We start from the raw sequence: 19,353 nt of genomic DNA on the forward strand, positions 1-19,353 counted from the left end.
TTCAATCGCCTCAGGGCACGTTTTGCCATTTCCTATTGAAAAGCATTGGAGACAGTGCATTCCAATGACGGGGAAAAAAAAATTTCAAACGCAAATTGTGCAAAAACTACAAATCCGATCGACACGAAAAATACTTAGCACACCTCTCATGGACGCTGGCTTCGAAACGACACCTCAACGGAGTCTGTGCGTGTAGCGGTTCGGGCCGCATTAATTGCGGAAATCAACTTAATAATAATAATAAGAAGAAGAATAAGTTAGCAGCGTTCGGATTACAATATAGTGTTTTTTTCAAACCACTATAACTAGATGTGTATTTCCTGAAGGAAGTACAGATAGTGGTTTGAAATGGTGCCCGGGCTGCCCCTTTAAGAGAGACTTGCCTGCTGCCCCTGCAAGACTTTCAACTCAGGATCCGTTTTAACTGTGGGTGCCTCTCAGGGGCCACTTTGGCCTCAGGGTCCGATTTTGTGGGTGGGACCCCTCAGGGTCCAATTTGGTGGGCGGGGCCACTCAGGGTACGATTTGGTGAGTGGGGCCCCTCAGAGTTCAATTTGGTCAGCGGGGCCCCTCAGGGTCCGATTTTGTGGTTGGGGCCTTTCAGAATCCGATTTAGTGGGCGGGGCCCCTCAGTGTCCGAATTGGTGGGCGGGGCCCCTCAGGGTCCGATTTGGTGGGCGGGCCCCCTCAGGGTCCGATTTGGTGGGCGGGGCCCCTCAGGGTTCGATTTGATGGACGGGGCCCCTCAGGGTCCGATTTGGTGGACGGGGCCCCTCAGGATCCGATTTGGTGGGCGGGGCCACTCTGGGTCTGATTTGGTGGGCAGGGCCACTCTGGGTCCGATTTGGTGGGCGGGGCACTTCAGGGTCCAATTTGGTGGGTGGGGTCACTGAGTGATTTTGTGGGTTGGGCCCCTCAGGGTCCGATTTTGTGGCCGGGGCCCCTCAGGGTCCGATTTTGTGGCCGGTGCCTCTCAGGGTCCAATTTTGTGGCCGGTGCCTCTCAGGGTCCGATTTTGTGGTTGGGGCCCCTCAGGGTCCGATTTTGTGTCCGGAGCCTCTCAGGGTCTGATTTTGTGGCCGGATCCCCACAGGGTCTGATTTTGTGGGTGGGGCCACTCTGGGTCTGATTTGGTGGGCGGGGCCACTCTGGGTCCAATTTGGATGCCAGGGTGGCTCAGCCTCCTTTTTGTAGGCCGGGTCTATCAGCCTCCGATTTGGAGCCTTGGGTCACTCAGCTTTCGATTTGGCACGCCGGCCCTTTAAGACTCATTTTGGTGCGCCAGCTCTTTAAGAATCACTTTGGCGCGTCGGCCCTTTAAGAGCCAGGGTGGCTCAATGGGCTTCTAAATCCACTTTGGCGCACATTCTCTCTCAGGGGCATACGTCATGTGATGAAGCTAGATTTGCATTTGTGCTGTGGGTTTTGCTTTAAGAGCTGATATTATGTGGCAGAAGCTCTGTCTTGGAGAGGTCATGTGACGTTCGTAGGCGTTGGCATAGTAACTGGGTCTGCCTGCGCATATCAATGAGCTTAACTGCCATTTCAATCGCCTCAGGGCATGTTTTGTCTATAGCAAAATTTCCCCATTCAAATGCATTGAGACAGTGCATTCCAATGACGGGAAAAAAAAATTTCAAACGCAAATTGCGCAAAAACTACAAATCCGATCGACACGAAAAATACTTAGCACACCTCTCATGGACGCTGGCTTCGAAACGACACCTCAACGGAGTCTGTGCGTGTAGCGGTTCGGGCCGCATTAATTGCGGAAATCAACTTAATAATAATAATAATAACTAGATGTGTATTTCCTGAAGGAAGTACAGATAGTGGTTTGAAATGGTGCCCGGGCTGCCCCTTTAAGAGAGACTTGCCTGCTGCCCCTGCAAGACTTTCAACTCAGGATCCGTTTTAACTGTGAGTGCATCTCAGGCGCCACTTTGGCCTCAGGGTCCGATTTTGTGGGTGGGGCCCCTCAGGGTCCGATTTAGTGGCCAGGGCCCATAAGGGTCCGATTTGGTGGGTGGGGCCCCTCAGGGTCCGATTTAGTGGCCGGGGCCCCTCAGGGTCTGATTTGGTGGGTGGGGACCCTCAGGGTCCGATTTGGTGGGTGGGGACCCTCAGGGTCCGATTTGGTGGGTGGGGACCCTCAGAGTTCAATTTGGTGAGCGGGGCCCCTCATGGTCCGATTTGGTGAGCGGGGCCCCTCAGAGTTCAATTTGGTGAGCGGGGCCCCTCATGGTCCGATTTGGTGAGCGGGGCCCCTCATGGTCCGATTTGGTGGGCGGGGCCCCTCAGGGTCTGATTTGGTGGGTGGGGCCCCTCAGGGTCCGATTTGGTAGGCGGGGGCACACTTTGGCGCACATTCTCTCTCATGTGATGAAGCTAGATTTGCATTTGTGCTGTGGGTTTCCTTTAAGAGCTGATATTATGTGGCAGAAGCTCTGTCCTGGGGGCGTCATGTGACGTTCGTAGGCGTTGGCATAGTAACTGGGTGTTCCTGCGCATATCAATGAGCTTAACTGCCATTTCAATCGCCTCAGGGCACGTTTTGCCATTTCCCATTCAAATGCATTGAGACAGTGCATTCCAATGACGGGAAAAAAAAATTTCAAACGCAAATTGCGCAAAAACTACAAATCCGATCGACACGAAAAATACTTAGCACACCACTCGTGGACGCTGGCTTCAAAACAACACCTCAACGGAGTCTGTGCGTGTAGCGGTTCGGGCCGCATTAATTGCGGAAATCAACTGAATAGTAATAATAATACTAGATGTGTATTTCCTGAAGGAAGTACAGATAGTGGTTTGAAATGGTGCCCGGGCTGCCCCTTTAAGAGAGACTTGCCTGCTGTCACTGCAAGACTTTCAACTCAGGATCTGTTTTAACTGTGAGTGCCTCTCAGGGGCCACTTTGGCCTCAGTGTCTGATTTGGTGGGTGGGGCCCCTAAGGATCCGATTCAGTGGCCTGGGCTCCTCATGGCTTGAATTGGTGGCCGGGATCCCTCAGGGTCTGATTTGGTGGGTGTGGCCCCTCAGGGTCTGATTTTGTGGGTGGGGCCCCTCAGGGTCCGATTTTGTGGGTGGGGCCCCTCAAAGCTGATTTTGTGGGTGGGGCCCCTCACGTCCGATTTTGTGGCCGGGGCCCCTAAGGGTCTGACTTTGTGGGTGGGGCACCTCAGGGTCCGATTTTGTGGCCGGGGCCCCTCAGGGTCCAATTTTGTGGCCGGGCCCCTCAGGGTCCGATTTTGTTGGTGGAGCCCCTCAGGGTCCAATTTGGTGGGCGGGCCCCTCAGGGTCTCATTTGGTGAGTGGGGCCCCTCAGGGTCCGATTTGGTGTGCCGGGCCCCTCAGGGTCCGATTTGGTGGGGCGGGGCCTCTCAGGGTCCGATTGTGTGGGTGGGGCCCCTCAAGGTCCGATTTGGTGGGGCGGGGCCCCCTCAGGGTGCGATTTTGTGGGCGGTGCCACTCAGGGTCCGATTTGGTGGGCGGGGCCCCTCTGGGTCCGATTTGGTGAGCGGGGCCCCTCAGGTCCGATTTGGTGGGCGGGGCACTTCAGGGTCCGATTTGGTGGGCGGGGCCCCTCAGGGTCTGATTTTGTGGCCGGGGCCCCCCAGGGTCCGATTTTGTGGGTGGGGCCCTTCAGGGTCCGATTTGTTGGGCGGGACCACTCTGGGTCCAATTTGGTGGGCGGGGCCCCTCAGGGTCCGATTTGGTGGGCGGAGCACCTCAATGTCCGATTTGGTGACCGGAGCCACTCTGGGTCCGATTTGGACGCCAGGGTGGCTCAGCCTCCGATTTGTAGGCCAGGGTCGATCAGCCTCCGATTTGGAGGCCGGGGCGGCTCAGCCTCCGATTTGGAGCCTGGGGTCACTCAGCTTTCGATTTAGCACGCTGGCCCTTTAAGACTCATTTCGGTGCGCCAGCCCCTTAAGAATCACTTTGGCGTGTCGGCCCTTTAAGAGCCAGTTTGGCTCACTGGGCTTCTAAATCCACTTTGGCGCACATTCTCTCTCAGGGGCATGCGTCATGTGATGAAGTTAGATTTGCATTTGTGCTGTAGGTTTTGCTTTAAGAGCAGAAATTATCTGCCAGAAACTGTGTCCTGGAAAGGTCATGTTACGTTCGTAGGCGTTGGCATAGTAACTGGGTGTGCCTGCGCATATCAATGAGCATAACTGCCATTTCAATTGCCTCAGGGCATGTTTTGTCTGTGGCAACATTTCCCCATTGAAATGCGTTGAGGAAAATGTTTTTTCAAATGCAAATTGCGCAAAAACTACAAATCCGATCGACACGAAAATTACTTAGCACACCTCTCGTGGACGCTGGCTTCGAAACGACACCTCAACGGAGTCTGTGCGTGTAGAGGTTTGGGCCGCATTAATTGCGGAAATCAACTGAATAATAAGAATAAGTTAGCCGCGTTCGGATTACAACATTAATACTAGATGTGTATTTCCTGAAGGAAGTACAGATAGTGGTTTGAAATGGTGCCCGGGCTGCCCCTTTAAGAGAGACTTGCCTGCTGCCCCTGCAAGACTTTCAACTCAGGATACGATTTAACTGTGGGTGCCTCTCAGGGGCCACTTTGGCCTCATGGTCTGATTTTGTGGGTGGGGCCCCTCAGGGCCTGATTTTGTGGGTGGGGCCCCTCAGGGTCCGATTTTGTGGTTGGGTCCCCTCAGGGTCCGATTTTGTGGTTGGGTCCCCTCAGGGTCCGATTTTGTGGCCGCGGCCCCTCAGGGTCCGATTTTGTGGCCGGGGCCCCTCTGGGTCCGATTTTGTGGCAGGGGCCCCTCTGGGTCCGATTTTGTGGGTGGGGCCCCTCTGGGTCCAATTTGGTGGGCGGGACCACTCTGGGTCCAATTTGGTGGGCGGGGCCTCTCAGGGTCCGATTTTGTGACTGGGGCCCATCAGGGTCCGATTTTGTGGCCGCGGCCCCTCAGGGTCTGATTTTGTGGCAGGGGCCCCTCTGGGTCTGATTTTGTGGGCGGAGCCCCTCTGGGTCCAATTTGGTGGGCGGGACCACTCTGGGTCCAATTTGGTGGGCGGGACCACTCTGGGTCCGATTTGGTGGGCGGGGCCTCTCAGGGTCCGATTTGGTGGGCGGGGCCCCACAGGGTCCGATTTGGTGGGCGGGGCCACTCTGGGTAAGATTTGGAGGCTGGGGTCGCTCAGCCTCCAATTTGGAGGCTGGGGTCATTGAGCTTCCGATTTGGAGGCAGAGGTCAAAGAGCCTCTGATTTGGAGGCCGGGGTCGATGAACTTCCGATTTGGAGGCCGGGGTCGATGAGCCTCGGATTTGGAGGCCGGGGTGGCTCAGCCTCCGATTTGGAGGCCGGGGTGGCTTAGCCTCCGATTTGGAGGCCGGGGTGGCTCAGCCTCCGATTTGGAGGCTGGGGTGGCTCAGCCTCCGATTTGGAGGCCGGGGTGGCTCAGCCTCCGATTTGGAGGCCGGGGTCGATCAGCCTCCGATTTGGAGGCCGGGGTCGATCAGCCTCCGATTTGGAGGCCGGGGTCGATCAGCCTCCGATTTGGAGGCCGGGGTCGATCAGCCTCCGATTTGGAGGCCGGGGTGGATCAGCCTCCGATTTGGAGGCCGGGGTGGCTCAGCCTCCGATTTGGAGGCCGGGGTGGCTCAGCCTCCGATTTGGAGGCCGGGGTGGCTCAGCCTCCGATTTGGAGGCCGGGGTGGATCAGCCTCCGATTTGGAGGCCAGGGTGGCTCAGCCTCCTGTTTGGAGGCCGGGGTGGCTCAGCCTCCGATTTGGAGGCCGGGGTCGATCAGCCTTCTATTTGGAGGCCGGGGTCGATCAGCCTCCGATTTGGAGGCCGGGGTCGATCAGCCTCCGATTTGGAGGCCGGGGTGGCTCAGCCTCCGATTTGGAGGCCTGGGTCGATCAGCCTCCGATTTGGAGGCCTGGGTCGATCAGCCACCGATTTGGAGGCCGGGGTGGATCAGCCTCCGATTTGGAAGCCGGGGTGGCTCAGCCTCCGATTTGGAGGCCGGGGTGGCTCAGCCTCCGATTTGGAGGCCGGGGTGGCTCAGCCTCCGATTTGGAGGCCGGGGTGGCTCAGCCTCCGATTTGGAGGCCGGGGTGGATCAGCCTCCGATTTGGAGGCCGGGGTGGATCAGCCTCCGATTTGGAGGCCGTGGTCGATCAGCCTCCGATTTGGAGGCCGGGGTGGCTCAGCCTCCGATTTGGAGGCCGGGGTGGCTCAGCCTCCGATTTGGAGGCCGGGGTGGCTTAGCCTCCGATTTGGAGGCCGGGGTGGCTCAGCCTCTGATTTGGAGGCCTGGGTCGATCAGCCTCCGATTTGGAGGCCGGGGTGGATCAGGCTCTGATTTGGAGGCCGGGGTGGATCAGCCTCCGATTTGGAGGCCGGGGTGGCTCAGCCTCCGATTTGGAGGCCGGGGTGGCTCAGCCTCCGATTTGGAGGCCGGGGTGGCTCAGCCTCCGATTTGGAGGCCGGGGTGGCTCAGTCTCCGATTTGGTGTGTCGGCCCTTTAAGACTCATTTGGGTGTGCTGGCCCTTTAACAATCACTTTGGCGCGTTGGCCCTTTAAGAGCTAGTTTGGCTCACTGGGCTTCTTTTAAATCCACTTTGGCGCACACATTCTCTCTCAGGGGCATGTGTCATGTGATGAAGCTAGATTTGCATTTGTGCTGTGGGTTTCGCTTTAAGAGCTGATATTATGTGGCAGAGGCTCTGTGCTGGGGTTCAAGTGAAGTTCGTAGGCGTTGGCATAGTAACTGGGTCTGCCTGCGCATATCAATGAGCTCAACTGTCATTTCAATCGCCTCAGGGCACGTTTTGCCATTTCCTATTGAAAAGCATTGGAGACAGTGCATTCCAATGACGGGAAAAAAAATTTTCAAACGCAAATTGCGCAAAAACTACAAATCCGATCGACACGAAAAATACTTAGCACACCTCTCATGGACGCTGGCTTCGAAACGACACCTCAACGGAGTCTGTGCGTGTAGCGGTTCGGGCCGCATTAATTGCGGAAATCAACTTAATAATAATAATAATAAGAAGAAGAAGAATAAGTTAGCAGCGTTCGGATTACAATATAGTGGTTTTTTCAAACCACTATAACTAGATGTGTATTTCCTGAAGGAAGTACAGATAGTGGTTTGAAATGGTGCCTGGGCTGCCCCTTTAAGAGAGACTTGGCTGCTGCCCCTGCAAGACTTTCAACTCAGGATCCGTTTTAAATGTGGGTGCCTCTCAGGGGCCACTTTGGCCTCAGGGTCTGATTTGGTGGGTGGGGCCCCTCAGGATCCAATTCGGTGGCCTGGGCTCCTCAGGATTTGAATTAGTGGCCGGGATTCCTCAGGGTCCAATTTTGTGGGTGGGGCCCCTCAGGGTCTGATTTTGTGGGTGTGGCCTCTCAGGGTCCGATTTTATGGGTGGGGCCCCTCAGGGTCCGATTTTGTGGGTGGGGCCACTCATGGTCTGATTTTGTGGGTGGAGCCCCTCAGGGTACGATTTTGTGGCCGGGGCCTTTCAGGGTCCTATTTTATGGCCGGGGCCCCTCAGGGTCTGATTTTATGGACGGGGCCCCTCAAGGTCTGATTTTGTGGGTGGGGCACTTCAGGATCTGATTTTGTGGCCAGGACCCCATAGGGTCTGATTTTGTGGGTGGGGCCACTCAGGATCCGATTTTGTGGCCAGGACCCCTCAGGGTCCGATTTTGTGGCCGGGGCCCCTCAGGGTCCGATTTTGTGGCCGGGGCCCCTCAGGGTCCGATTTTGTGGCCGGGGCCCCTCAGGGTCCGATTTTGTGGCCGGGGCCCCTCAGGGTCCGATTTGGTGGGTGGGGCCTCTCAGGGTCCGATTTGGTGGCCGTGGCCCCTCAGGGTCCGATTTGGTGGCCGTGGCCCCTCAGGGTCCAATTTTGTGGTCGGGGCCCCTCAGGATCCGATTTTGTGGCCGGGGCCCCTCAGGGTCCGATTCTGTGTTTGGGGCACCTCAGGGTTTGATTTGGTGGCCGGGGCCCCTCAGGGTCTGATATGGAGGGCGGGGCCCCACAGGGTCTGATTTGGTGGGGCCCCTCAGGGTCCGATTTGGTGGGCGGGCCCCTCAGGGTTCGATTTGGTGGGTGGGGCCCCTCAGGGTTGGATTTGGTGGGCAGGGCCGTCAGGGTCCGATTTGGTGGTTGGGGCCTTTCAGAATCTGATTTGGTGGGCGGGGCCCCTTAGGGTCTGATTTGGTGAGCAGGGCCCCTCAGAGTTCAATTTGGTGAGCAGGGCCACTCAGGGTCCGATTTGGTGGGCGGGGTCGCACTTTGGTGCACATTCTCTCTCAGGGGCATGCGTCATGTGATGAAGCTAGATTTGCATTTGTGCTGTGGGTTTCGCTTTAAGAGCTGATATTATGTGGCAGAAGCTCTGTCCTGGGGGCGTCATGTGATGTTCGTAGGCGTTGGCATAGTAACTGGGTGTGCCTGCGCATATCAATGAGCTTTACTGCCATTTCAATCGCCTCAGGGCACGTTTTAAGTTTCCCATTCAAATGCATTGAGACAGTGCATTCGAATGACAGGAAAAAAAAATTTCAGACGTAAATTGCGCAAAAACTACAAATCCGATTGACACGAAAAATACTTAGCACACCTCTCGTGGACGCTGGCTTTGAAACGACACCTCAACGGAGTCTGTGCGTGTAGCGGTTCAGGCCACATTAATTGCGGAAATCAACTGAAAAATAAGAATAAGTTAGCAGCGTTCTGATTACAACATTAATACTAGATGTGTATTTCCTGAAGGAAGTACAGATAGTGGTTTGAAATGGTGCCCGGGCTGCCCCTTTAAGAGAGACTTGCCTGCTGCCCCTGCAAGACTTTCAACTCAGGATTCGTTTTAACTGTGGGTGCCTCTCAGCGGCCACTTTGGCCTCAGGGTCTGATTTTGTGGGTGGGGCCCATCAGGGCCTGATTTTGTGGGTGGGGCCCCTCAGGGTCCGATTTGGTGGCAGGGGCCCCTCAGGGTCCAATTTTGTGGTCGGGGCCCCTCAGGATCCGATTTTGTGGCCGGGGCCCCTCAGGGTCCGATTCTGTGTTTGGGGCACCTCAGGGTTTGATTTGGTGGCCGGGGCCCCTCAGGGTCTGATATGGAGGGCGGGGCCCCACAGGGTCTGATTTGGTGGGGCCCCTCAGGGTCCGATTTGGTGGGCGGGCCCCTCAGGGTTCGATTTGGTGGGTGGGGCCCCTCAGGGTTGGATTTGGTGGGCAGGGCCCGTCAGGGTCCGATTTGGTGGTTGGGGCCTTTCAGAATCTGATTTGGTGGGCGGGGCCCCTTAGGGTCTGATTTGGTGAGCAGGGCCCCTCAGAGTTCAATTTGTTGAGCAGGGCCCCTCAGGGTCCGATTTGGTGGGCGGGGTCGCACTTTGGTGCACATTCTCTCTCAGGGGCATGCGTCATGTGATGAAGCTAGATTTGCATTTGTGCTGTGGGTTTCGCTTTAAGAGCTGATATTATGTGGCAGAAGCTCTGTCCTGGGGGCGTCATGTGATGTTCGTAGGCGTTGGCATAGTAACTGGGTGTGCCTGCGCATATCAATGAGCTTTACTGCCATTTCAATCGCCTCAGGGCACGTTTTAAGTTTCCCATTCAAATGCATTGAGACAGTGCATTCGAATGACAGGAAAAAAAAATTTCAGACGTAAATTGCGCAAAAACTACAAATCCGATTGACACGAAAAATACTTAGCACACCTCTCGTGGACGCTGGCTTTGAAACGACACCTCAACGGAGTCTGTGCGTGTAGCGGTTCAGGCCACATTAATTGCGGAAATCAACTGAAAAATAAGAATAAGTTAGCAGCGTTCTGATTACAACATTAATACTAGATGTGTATTTCCTGAAGGAAGTACAGATAGTGGTTTGAAATGGTGCCCGGGCTGCCCCTTTAAGAGAGACTTGCCTGCTGCCCCTGCAAGACTTTCAACTCAGGATTTGTTTTAACTGTGGGTGCCTCTCAGCGGCCACTTTGGCCTCAGGGTCTGATTTTGTGGGTGGGGCCCATCAGGGCCTGATTTTGTGGGTGGGGCCCCTCAGGGTCCGATTTTGTGGCCGGGGCCCCTCAGGGTCCGATTTGGTGGCAGGGGCCCCTCAGGGTCTGATTTGGTGGCCGGGGCCCCTCAGGGTTGGATTTGGTGGGTGGGGCCCCTCAGGGTCCGATTTGGTGGCTGGGGCCCCTCAGGGTCCGATTTTGTGGCCGGGGCCCCTCAGGGTCCGATTTTGTGGCCGGGGCCCCTCAGGATCCGATTTTTGTGGCCGGAACCCCTCAGGGTCCAATTTTGTGGGTGGGGCCCCTCAGGGTCCGATTTTGTGGCTGGGGCCCCTCAGGGTCTGATTTTGTGGGTGGGGCCTCTCAGGGTCCGATTTGGTGGGTGGGGCCCCTCAGGGTCCGATTTGGTGGGTGGGGCCTCTCAGGGTCCGAAGTGGTGGGAGGGCCCCGCAGGGTCCGATTTGGTGGCCGTGGCCCCTCAGGGTCCAATTTTGTGGTCTGGGCCCCTCAGGGTCCGATTTGGTGGCCGTGGCCCCTCAGGGTCCAATTTTGTGGATGGGGCCCCTCAGGGTCTAATTTGGTGGCCGGGGCCCCTCAGGGTCTAATTTGGTGGGTGGGGCCATCTGGGTCTGATTTGGTGGGCGGGGCCACTCTGGGTCCAATTTGGTGGGGGCCCCTCAGGGTCCAAGTTGGTGGGCGGGGCCCCTCAGGGTCTGATTTGGCGGGCGGGGCCCCTCAGGGTCCGATTTGGTGGGTGGGGCTCCACAGGGTCCGATTTGGTGGGCGGGATCCCTCAGGGTCCGATTTGGTGGGCGGGGCCCCTCAGGGTTTGATTTGGTGGGCGGGGCCCCTCAGGGTCTGATTTGGTGGGCGGGGCCCCTCAGGGTCTGATTTGGTGGGTGGGGCCCCTCAGGGTCTGATTTGGTGGGCAGAGCCCCTCAGGGTTCGATTTGGTGGGAGGGGCCCCTCAGGATCTGATTTGGTGGGCGGGGCCCCTCAGGGTCCGATTTGGTGAGCGGGGCCCCTCAGAGCTCAATTTGGTGAGAAGGGCCCCTCAGGGTCTGATTTGGTGAGCGGGGCCCCTCAGGGTCTGATTTGGTGGGCGGGATCTCTCAGGGTCTGATTTGGTGGGCGGGGCCCCTCAGGGTCCGATTTGGTGGGCGGGGGCGCACTTTGGCGCACATTCTCTCTCAGGGGCATGCGTCATGTGATGAAGGTAGATTTGCATTTGTGCTGTGGGTTTCGCTTTAAGAGCTGATATTATGTGGCAGAAGCTCTGTCCTGGGGGCGTCATGTGACGTTCGTAGGCGTTGGCATAGTAACTGGGTGTGCCTGCGCATATCAATGAGCTTTACTGCCATTTTTATCACCTCAGGGCACGTTTTGCCATTTCCCATTGAAAAGCATTGGAGACAGTGCATTCCATTGACGGGAAAAAACAATTTGAAATGCAAATTGCGCAAAAACTACAAATCCGATCGACACGAAAAATACTTAGCACACCTCTCGTGGACGCTGGCTTCGAAACGACACCTCAACGGAGTCTGTGCGTGTAGCGGTTCGGGCCGCATTAATTGCGGAAATCAACTTAATAATAATAAGAAGAAGAATAAGATAGCAGCGTTCGGATTACAATATAGTGGTTTTTTCAAACCACTATAATTATCCTCCATCCCATAGTCCCGTGCCCATATACCCAACATACCTATCCTCCATCCCCTAGTCAAGTGCCCATATACCCATCACACATCCTTCATCCCATAGTCCCGTGCCCATATACCCATCATACTTATTCGCCATCCCATAGTCCCGTGCCCATATACCCATCATACATATTCGCCATCCCATAGTCAAGTGCCCATATACCCATCACACATCCTCCATACCAGTGTCGTGCCCATATACCCATCAGACATATCCTCCATCCCATAGTCCCGTGCCCTTATACCCATCATACATATCCTCCATCCCATAATCGAGTGCCCATATACCCATCACACATCCTTCATCCCATAGTTCCATGCCCATATACCCATCCTCCATCCCAAGGGCTTCACAGGAGTTTATAACGTAGAGCCGTGAAAATAAGAAATCTATTTTTTTCCACAAAGATGATCTTTTCGCCCCCAAATTTTTATTTTTTACAAGGGTAACAGGAGAAATCATACCCGCACAGTTGTTATGCGATTTGTCCTGAGTACGCCGATACCCCATATGTGGGGGGGAACCACTGTTTGGGCGCATGGGAGAGCTCGGAAGGGAAGGAGTGCCATTTTGGAATGCAGACTTTGATGGAATGGTCTGCGGACATCATGTTGCGCTTGCAGAGCCCCTGATGGGCCTAAACAGTGGAAACCCCCCACAAGTGACCCCATTTTGGAAATTAGACCCCCTAATGAACTTATCTAGAAGTGTGGTGAGCACTTTGAACCCCCAAGCGCTTCACAAAAGTTTATAAACGCAGAGCCGTGAAAATAAAAAGTCTTTTTTTATTTCCACAAAAGTGATTTTTTAGACCCCAATTTTTAGACCCCCAAAGTTGGCAAATAGTGGAAACCCTTCAATTCTTGCTCCAACCCTAACCCCAACACACCCCTAACCCTAATCCCAACCCTAATCCTAATTCGCCCTAACCCTAATTCTAACCCTAGTCGTGACCCGAGCCCTAACCCTAGCCCTAGCACAACCCTAACCCTAACCCTAGCCTAACCCTAGCCCTAACCCTAGCCCAACCCTAACCCTAGCCCAACCCTAACCCTAGCCCAACCCTAACCCTACCCTAACCCTAGCCCTAACCCTACCCCTAATGGAAAACTGAAAAAAAAATATATTTTCTTTATTTCATTATATTGGCCTATATAAGGGAGTGATAAACGGGGGGGTTATGTACTATTTTTTTTATTTTGATCACTATGATCGTTTATCATAGTGATCAAAATAATGAATGGAATCTGCCAGCCGGAGCCAGCAGATTCCCGGCGGGCGCACTGCGCATGCGCCCGCCATTTTCAAGATGGCGGCGCCCATCGGATTATGCCGGCGGGACGTGGGACCACCGGGAGGGGACGGAGGGCCATGGAGAGGTACCGAGGGGGGATCGGGGACCCTATTTCTCTCTCCTCTGATGTGCGATCACATCAGAGGAGAGAGAAATTAAATGTAAAATCGCGGCTTTTTTTTTTGCGGTCGCCGTTATAGGGTTAATAACGGCGATCGCAAAAGCGGGGGTCGGTAAAAACCGACCGATTCATGTTCTCTGGGGTCTCGGCTACCCCTGGCAGCTGAGACCCCGGAGAAAATCTGACACTGGGGGGCGCTATTCACTTAAATCACAGCGCCGTGAATTAACGGCGCTGTGGTTTTAGTACCCTTAATTACCGCCGTTAAAAGGCGTATCGGCGGTCGTTAAGGGGTTAAACTTGTATGTTATTTGATTTTGCCGTGGTTATTTATATCATGCTTGCAATATACTTGGGATGTATGCTGTACATATTGTAATATTTTTGTTATTTATTCTTTGGTCCTATTATCTATTCACAGTGATACGTTATTTACCGCTATAAGGGAATGGATATTTTTCTGTATTTTCCATGCTGGAGCGCGCTATTGGTGACATGTCACTCCCTTTCGCAGGGGAAGAGTTATCTCTGTTTACATTCCATGCTATAGCAAATCGATGGTGACGCGCCGTTCCCCGCTGCAGGGGCGGAGTTATCTCCGCTCTGTTTTTCAATCTGAACGCTCAGGTCCAGACACGTCATTTCCGGTTCCGGCTTTTCGTCGGTAGCTTGCGTTCCACACTTGGGCGCATTATTTGTTGTATTTCCGGCCACTTTGATAGCGGTCGCGGCGTGCGTTCCAGTCTGGAATGCACATGACTATTATTTTATAGTTATATCTTTTTCCTTTTGCTCCTAATATATATGCTCAGGTTGGGAGACATTACATTAAATCTGGGGCTTGATCAATATTATTTACACTTGTCCTTTTGATCATTTCATTATATGGGAACCAAGAGTTTCCATTGGTCTGGGTTACTTATAAATACTTCCCCTTTTCAATACTACCTCACTCTTGAGAAAGCCACGGTAGGCGAAACGTACGTTGGAGGGAGCTGGAGACACATTGAGCAACTGATCACGGGTATTTATGATCCTATTACATTTCCTATGCACTTTATTTGAGCTCTCAGACTTTAGGTCTGTTGATTATATGCACTTTATATTGCTTATGGATTTTTTATGATCACTATATTTATTCATGGCCCATGTGTTCACTATGTAACTATCTCCTTATACTATGACATATTATGGTATTGTATTACGTCCAATTGTTTGGTTTTCCTTTTATTGTGTAATTAAATAAAAACTTTTCGTCTTTATTAATTTGGACTGTAATTTGGTTTATTCATAGTTGTTTTAGAAGGTTTTTATTGTCTCTTTTGAATATCCATATACGCTATTTGAATATTAAGTGAGTGATTCTCACTAGGTTGTTGGTCTGCTAGTGTGAAATTAGCCTAAGCTTGGTTCACATTAGTTTTTTTTAACTTGTTTTCACATAAACGCCTAAAAAGTGGCCTACGTCACAGACTTCCATCAGAGCGATATATTGGGAAATATACCCAACGGAAGGCGAAAATGAAAGTGGTAACATGGCCTTAAAGGGTCATGATAGGACCACCGATCGCTAGACATTTAATAGCCTGTTTACACAGGCAGACTATGTGCACTCAGAAATCGGTAATAGTTTCTTCAGTGAACATAGTCTGCCATAGTTCTCAGCAGTACTGCACAAAAAAATCATTTTACTTGAAGATGGAGCGTTTTTGCTCGTTCATCGGGTGATCAGCACCCGGTTTACACGGAATTGTGAAATGAGTGCTTTTAGGCTAAGTGCACACGTTGCAGAAAATTTCTGCTCAAAAACCTGAATCCCTTCCCAGAAACCGCACCTATTTTTCCGCGGCAGTTTTCGAGCGTTTATGCGTTTTTTTCCGCAGCGGTTTCAAACCGCATGGAAGAAGCCAAAACGCGGAAAAATACGCAAAATTAATTAGCATGCTGCGGTTTTTTCGCGGTAAAAAAAGCATCAATGTGGACAAAAAGTGCAAAATGCATAGAAATGACTGGGAAGCTTATTTTTAGCGGTTTTATAGCGGTTTTATAGTGAAAACCACGGTAAAAACCGCTAAAAAACCGCTGTGTGAACACAGCCTTAAGAACACTTGTTTTCAATCTTCTGGCAGTGTAAATTCGGCTTCATACATTGTTCTGTTTGTACATTTACTTAGACAGAAAATGATACTGATTCTTTGTGCCTTTCTATACTACGTGTGAAACAGAAGTGAATGTAAAAGTGTATCGAAGTGAATAAATGGTTGGAAAGATCTCCTTGCTGTTCCCCTTGGAGACACACATCAGTGCACTCACGCGTGTGGGATGGTCGTCTTGAAGATATCTAGCATGCAGTTGCCGGTTTTGTCCCAGATTTCCAGGGTGAATTTTTCTCCATTTAGAATAACAACATTTTCTAGACAATTAGTTCCAGAGCGAGCGAGCTGTTCATTGTCTGCCATAGAAAATAATTACATCGCTGAGAAGCAGAGAATGGATATCACCATTACATTTATTGGCCGTGAAAAATACCAACAAGCAAGTGCCCCCCATGCACATTAAATTAAAGCAAGTTGAACCGGTCAATTTGGACACCACTAACCAACTATCTGATATGTATGGGGGTCTCCCAACTGTCCTCTGACAGATGATTACGGGGGAGAGAAGGATTGGCCAGGTGAAATTTCAACATCTGATCCTCCCGTTTTCATGGAATTTAAGCCCCTATCAGAGATGTCCAGCAGAAGCTTTCTTGCACCTCCCCGCTAAAAAAACATGAGCGCTTGGCTAAGCAGAGAACTTATGTATATACAGGAGTCGGGAAATAGGACGGGCCGATGAACATTCGGCAGACAGTTATTGGATGTGTACGGAAAATTACGTCCACATCCAGATGTAATTTGTATGTCAAATTAATACACCTAATTCCTATATGTTGCATAGAAAATGGCAACTAATACGGTTTTCTTGCTATGAACTGTAGCAAAAATTTCCTCAAATAAAGGGGTATTTCGATTCAACTAGATTATAACCTACCCAATGGTAATAATAATCATTAGATTGCAGAGGGTGAGACTGCAGTGTCCTCCACCAAACATTGGGGTTTCCATGTCCTTTGTTTCCTCCTCGTCGCAAGGCAGCAACCAAGTGGAGTTGAATGAAGCGGTGGTCGGCATATGCCGTGCCACTCCATATTCCAAACCTATGGCACTGACATGGACAGCCAGGCCTTGGGAGAACGGGGACAATGGGTGTCCAAGAAGTCACACCCATAACAATCTAACAGAACATGTTAAGGGGATTGGTGATAAATTGTTTGAACTGGAGAAGTAGCCCTTTAACAAGCCCCAAACAGCAGGGCTAAATATCACCTGTGTCTGTATAATATAGATTCCTCTGATCTATTAGTGGATTACATGTTCTGCATAAGGACAAAGTGGGAATAACCCTAGATATAACCATTTTCATAGATGGATATTGTCAAATAGTGCAAAAAAAAAAAAAACAAGAACTTTTTGCAATTTATTGGTTATTAAAATTTGCAGCGGTTCTTGACATTAACTCTTTTCCTTGGCTTTCAACTTGTTGCCTAGGAGACCGACCACTGCTGCTTAGTTTGTAAGCCCTGCACTGAAACTTGACGGAGGTTGTAAGTTAACAGTGAGCTCCAGTGATCCTGGCCTCAAAACAGGTCTATAATCTCCACAGAAAAGAGCTGGGCGCAGGTTCTGTTGTCTAGAAGTAGTAGTCGGTCGTCATGACAACAAGCTTAAAAAAATGCTAATATCTCAAGAACGGCTGAAAATTGTAATGTTCAGTAAATTGTATTTACAAGGACTATCTGACAATGCCCATTTATGTAGATGGGAATAACCCTATAATACCTATTAAGGAGGATGAGGAGATTAGCGTCAGTTACCAGACTGGTGATTTCTATCAACTACCATCAAGCTCCAACGTCTACACATATACAGGGATATTTATACGTATTACACAGACGGCCATATCAATCTTCATAACAGTAAGGCTCCGCTTTTAGCAAAAGCGCTGATGGCTGCTCCATGTGTAGGAGACAGATCTTACCTTGCTGGACACACCAGTAGAGCTGAGAAAAGATATCATCCAGCAGGACGTCGCTGAGCACCTCAAAGTACTGGGTGAAGACATCACATATTGCATAGAGGGCGTGATTGCACGTTGTGGTCATCCATTCCGCCTTCTGAGAATGGGAAAAGCAAAAACATCTCAGATGCGGAAATAGATTTTGTTATCCCAAACCAGCTGGGCTTGGATGACGGACACTCGAGTCACAAGTCTGCGGTGCGCTTATCTCTCCGCTGGGACCGCAGCTTTTCTTGTAAGAAACACAAAAAGACAATAAGGTATTTAACTCCTTCCTGCCACAGCCAATTTTCATTTTTTGGACTTTTGTTTTTTCCCTTCCATCGTCGAAGTGTCATAACTTTTTATTTTTCACACCACCTAGCCATACGGCAGCTTGTTGCTTAGGAGAATGAGTTACAGTTTTGAATAACACCATTCATTTTACCATACAATGTAAGGGAAAACAGGGGAAAAAAATCCAATAGTGGTAGAATGGCAAAAAAAAACAAAACAGCAATTCCATTATGTACAGGGTATGGTCCTTCATACAAATGGACCTGGTGTAGAGCGTACTATTAAATCCTTTGTCGGAAATGAAAGATTTCTGGATTAATAAATACTTGTATTCATGGGTTAACAGTTCTGTTACTTTCTTTCATTATCTCATCCTCCTGGTATTCCTCCTGGAAATATTTGAATATATTGACAACTGGGTGTAACCACTGCCCTTTTTCTAATAGGGCGCCTCCCTACACCGTCCGTTTGGGCAGTGAATCTGGGTAGGTAAATACAGCAATGACAAGGTAAATGGTAACAGCTGTTAAATGAATAAATGAAAATAATGCTGTAAACTGTGGCTGCTCAATTATTTCTACAAGGACCTCATCAACTAAATCATGGTTACACCTGACCCTCACTATTAGTTGTGGTATATAAATAAAAGTTTTATTCTTCCACATTGGGAGGTAGAGGCGAGGAGGACATTGTGTCAAAGGTGCCAGCCAGGTATCGCTCATGTCTGGTAGGTATTGCGCATTCATAAGCCTAGAAAGCATGGATGATGCCTGCCAAATGTGCAGCTGCCCTGGCAGACCCCTCTCTACCCAACATCACCAGAGCCACCTCATGATGCAGAAAGGCACAGAAGAACTTCTTTACCAGCTTCCCTCTCCAGTATGTAAGGTCAGTGGCAGCTCAGCACCAGAAAGCAGCATTTAAGCTGCACCATTTTGATGGGCGCCAACTGATATCGTCTTGGTGGTCTTGTGAAGCCACCACAATCCAGGCTTCATAGGAAATCGTATATACTGTATATTACAAATGATCGCAGGTTCAAGTCCTAACAGGAACTAAAAAATTAGAGTTGGAAAAAAAAAGTTTCTAAAAATATTTAAATTATTGAAAAGCCAGAATTGTCATTTTTAGCGATTGGCGAACCCGATCACTAAAAGTCGAGGTTCGTACCGAACACCTACTGTTCAGGCATGGACCACAATCATGGACTTCTCCAGGAAGTCAGTGTCACTGTTCGAGTTCGACACCCCGAAGTATCGGGTATTTCCCACGCTGTCATCTGCATGACAGTCCGAGAAACACGAGCGGCTCTGATTGGCGGTAAAATTATTACAGCCGCCCAGAGCACCAGCAGCTGTGACTTGAGGTAAAAAGTTTCCCTCCGGTCACAGAGGAGGCCTCGGCCTATGCCTGCTGTAGCTAATAACAGCGAGAGCAGGCCCTGCTAATAGTAGTATTAATCAGCTGGTGCTATAAATAAATAATTAGAATTTAAAAAAAAAATGTGGCGTCTGTTCTATTTTTGATAACCAGCTCTAGCAAAACTGACAGCTGGGAACTGTAACCCACAGCAGTCAACTTTATCATGGTTGCTTATCAAGAATAGAAGGGTTCCCATGGAGATTTAAAAAAAACAAAAAACAACTAAATAAATGTGAAAAAACGGCGTGTGGTCCCCTCCATTTTTGACAACCGACCAAGCTAAAGCAGACAACTTTCTCACACAGTGAGTAGTGCTGTAAGTGACTTTCTCACTGCGGGAGTTCAGCATTGTACACTGCAGGAGCGATTAGGCTCCTGTCAGTGTGTTC

At 51.0% G+C, this 19,353-nt stretch overlaps 1 protein-coding gene across 2 annotated transcripts in view; it reads right to left on the reverse strand.

The window, feature by feature from the left end:
• The window catches only part of ARFGEF1 (ARF guanine nucleotide exchange factor 1), a 277,288-nt gene that overhangs the window by 84,091 nt on the left and 173,844 nt on the right, over positions 1-19,353 (reverse strand). For both annotated transcript variants that reach the window (XM_073583854.1, XM_073583853.1), the window contains exons 31-32: positions 17,228-17,363; positions 15,461-15,599 (exon numbers count right to left, since the gene is read on the reverse strand). In XM_073583854.1, coding sequence (XP_073439955.1) covers positions 15,461-15,599; positions 17,228-17,363 — 275 coding nt within the window. The remainder of the gene's footprint in view (positions 1-15,460; positions 15,600-17,227; positions 17,364-19,353) is intronic.

Source organism: Dendrobates tinctorius, unplaced genomic scaffold (genome assembly GCF_039654945.1).
Source record: "Dendrobates tinctorius isolate UK_male_01 unplaced genomic scaffold, ASM3965494v1 ptg000082l, whole genome shotgun sequence".
Lineage (NCBI taxonomy): Eukaryota > Metazoa > Chordata > Amphibia > Anura > Dendrobatidae > Dendrobates > Dendrobates tinctorius.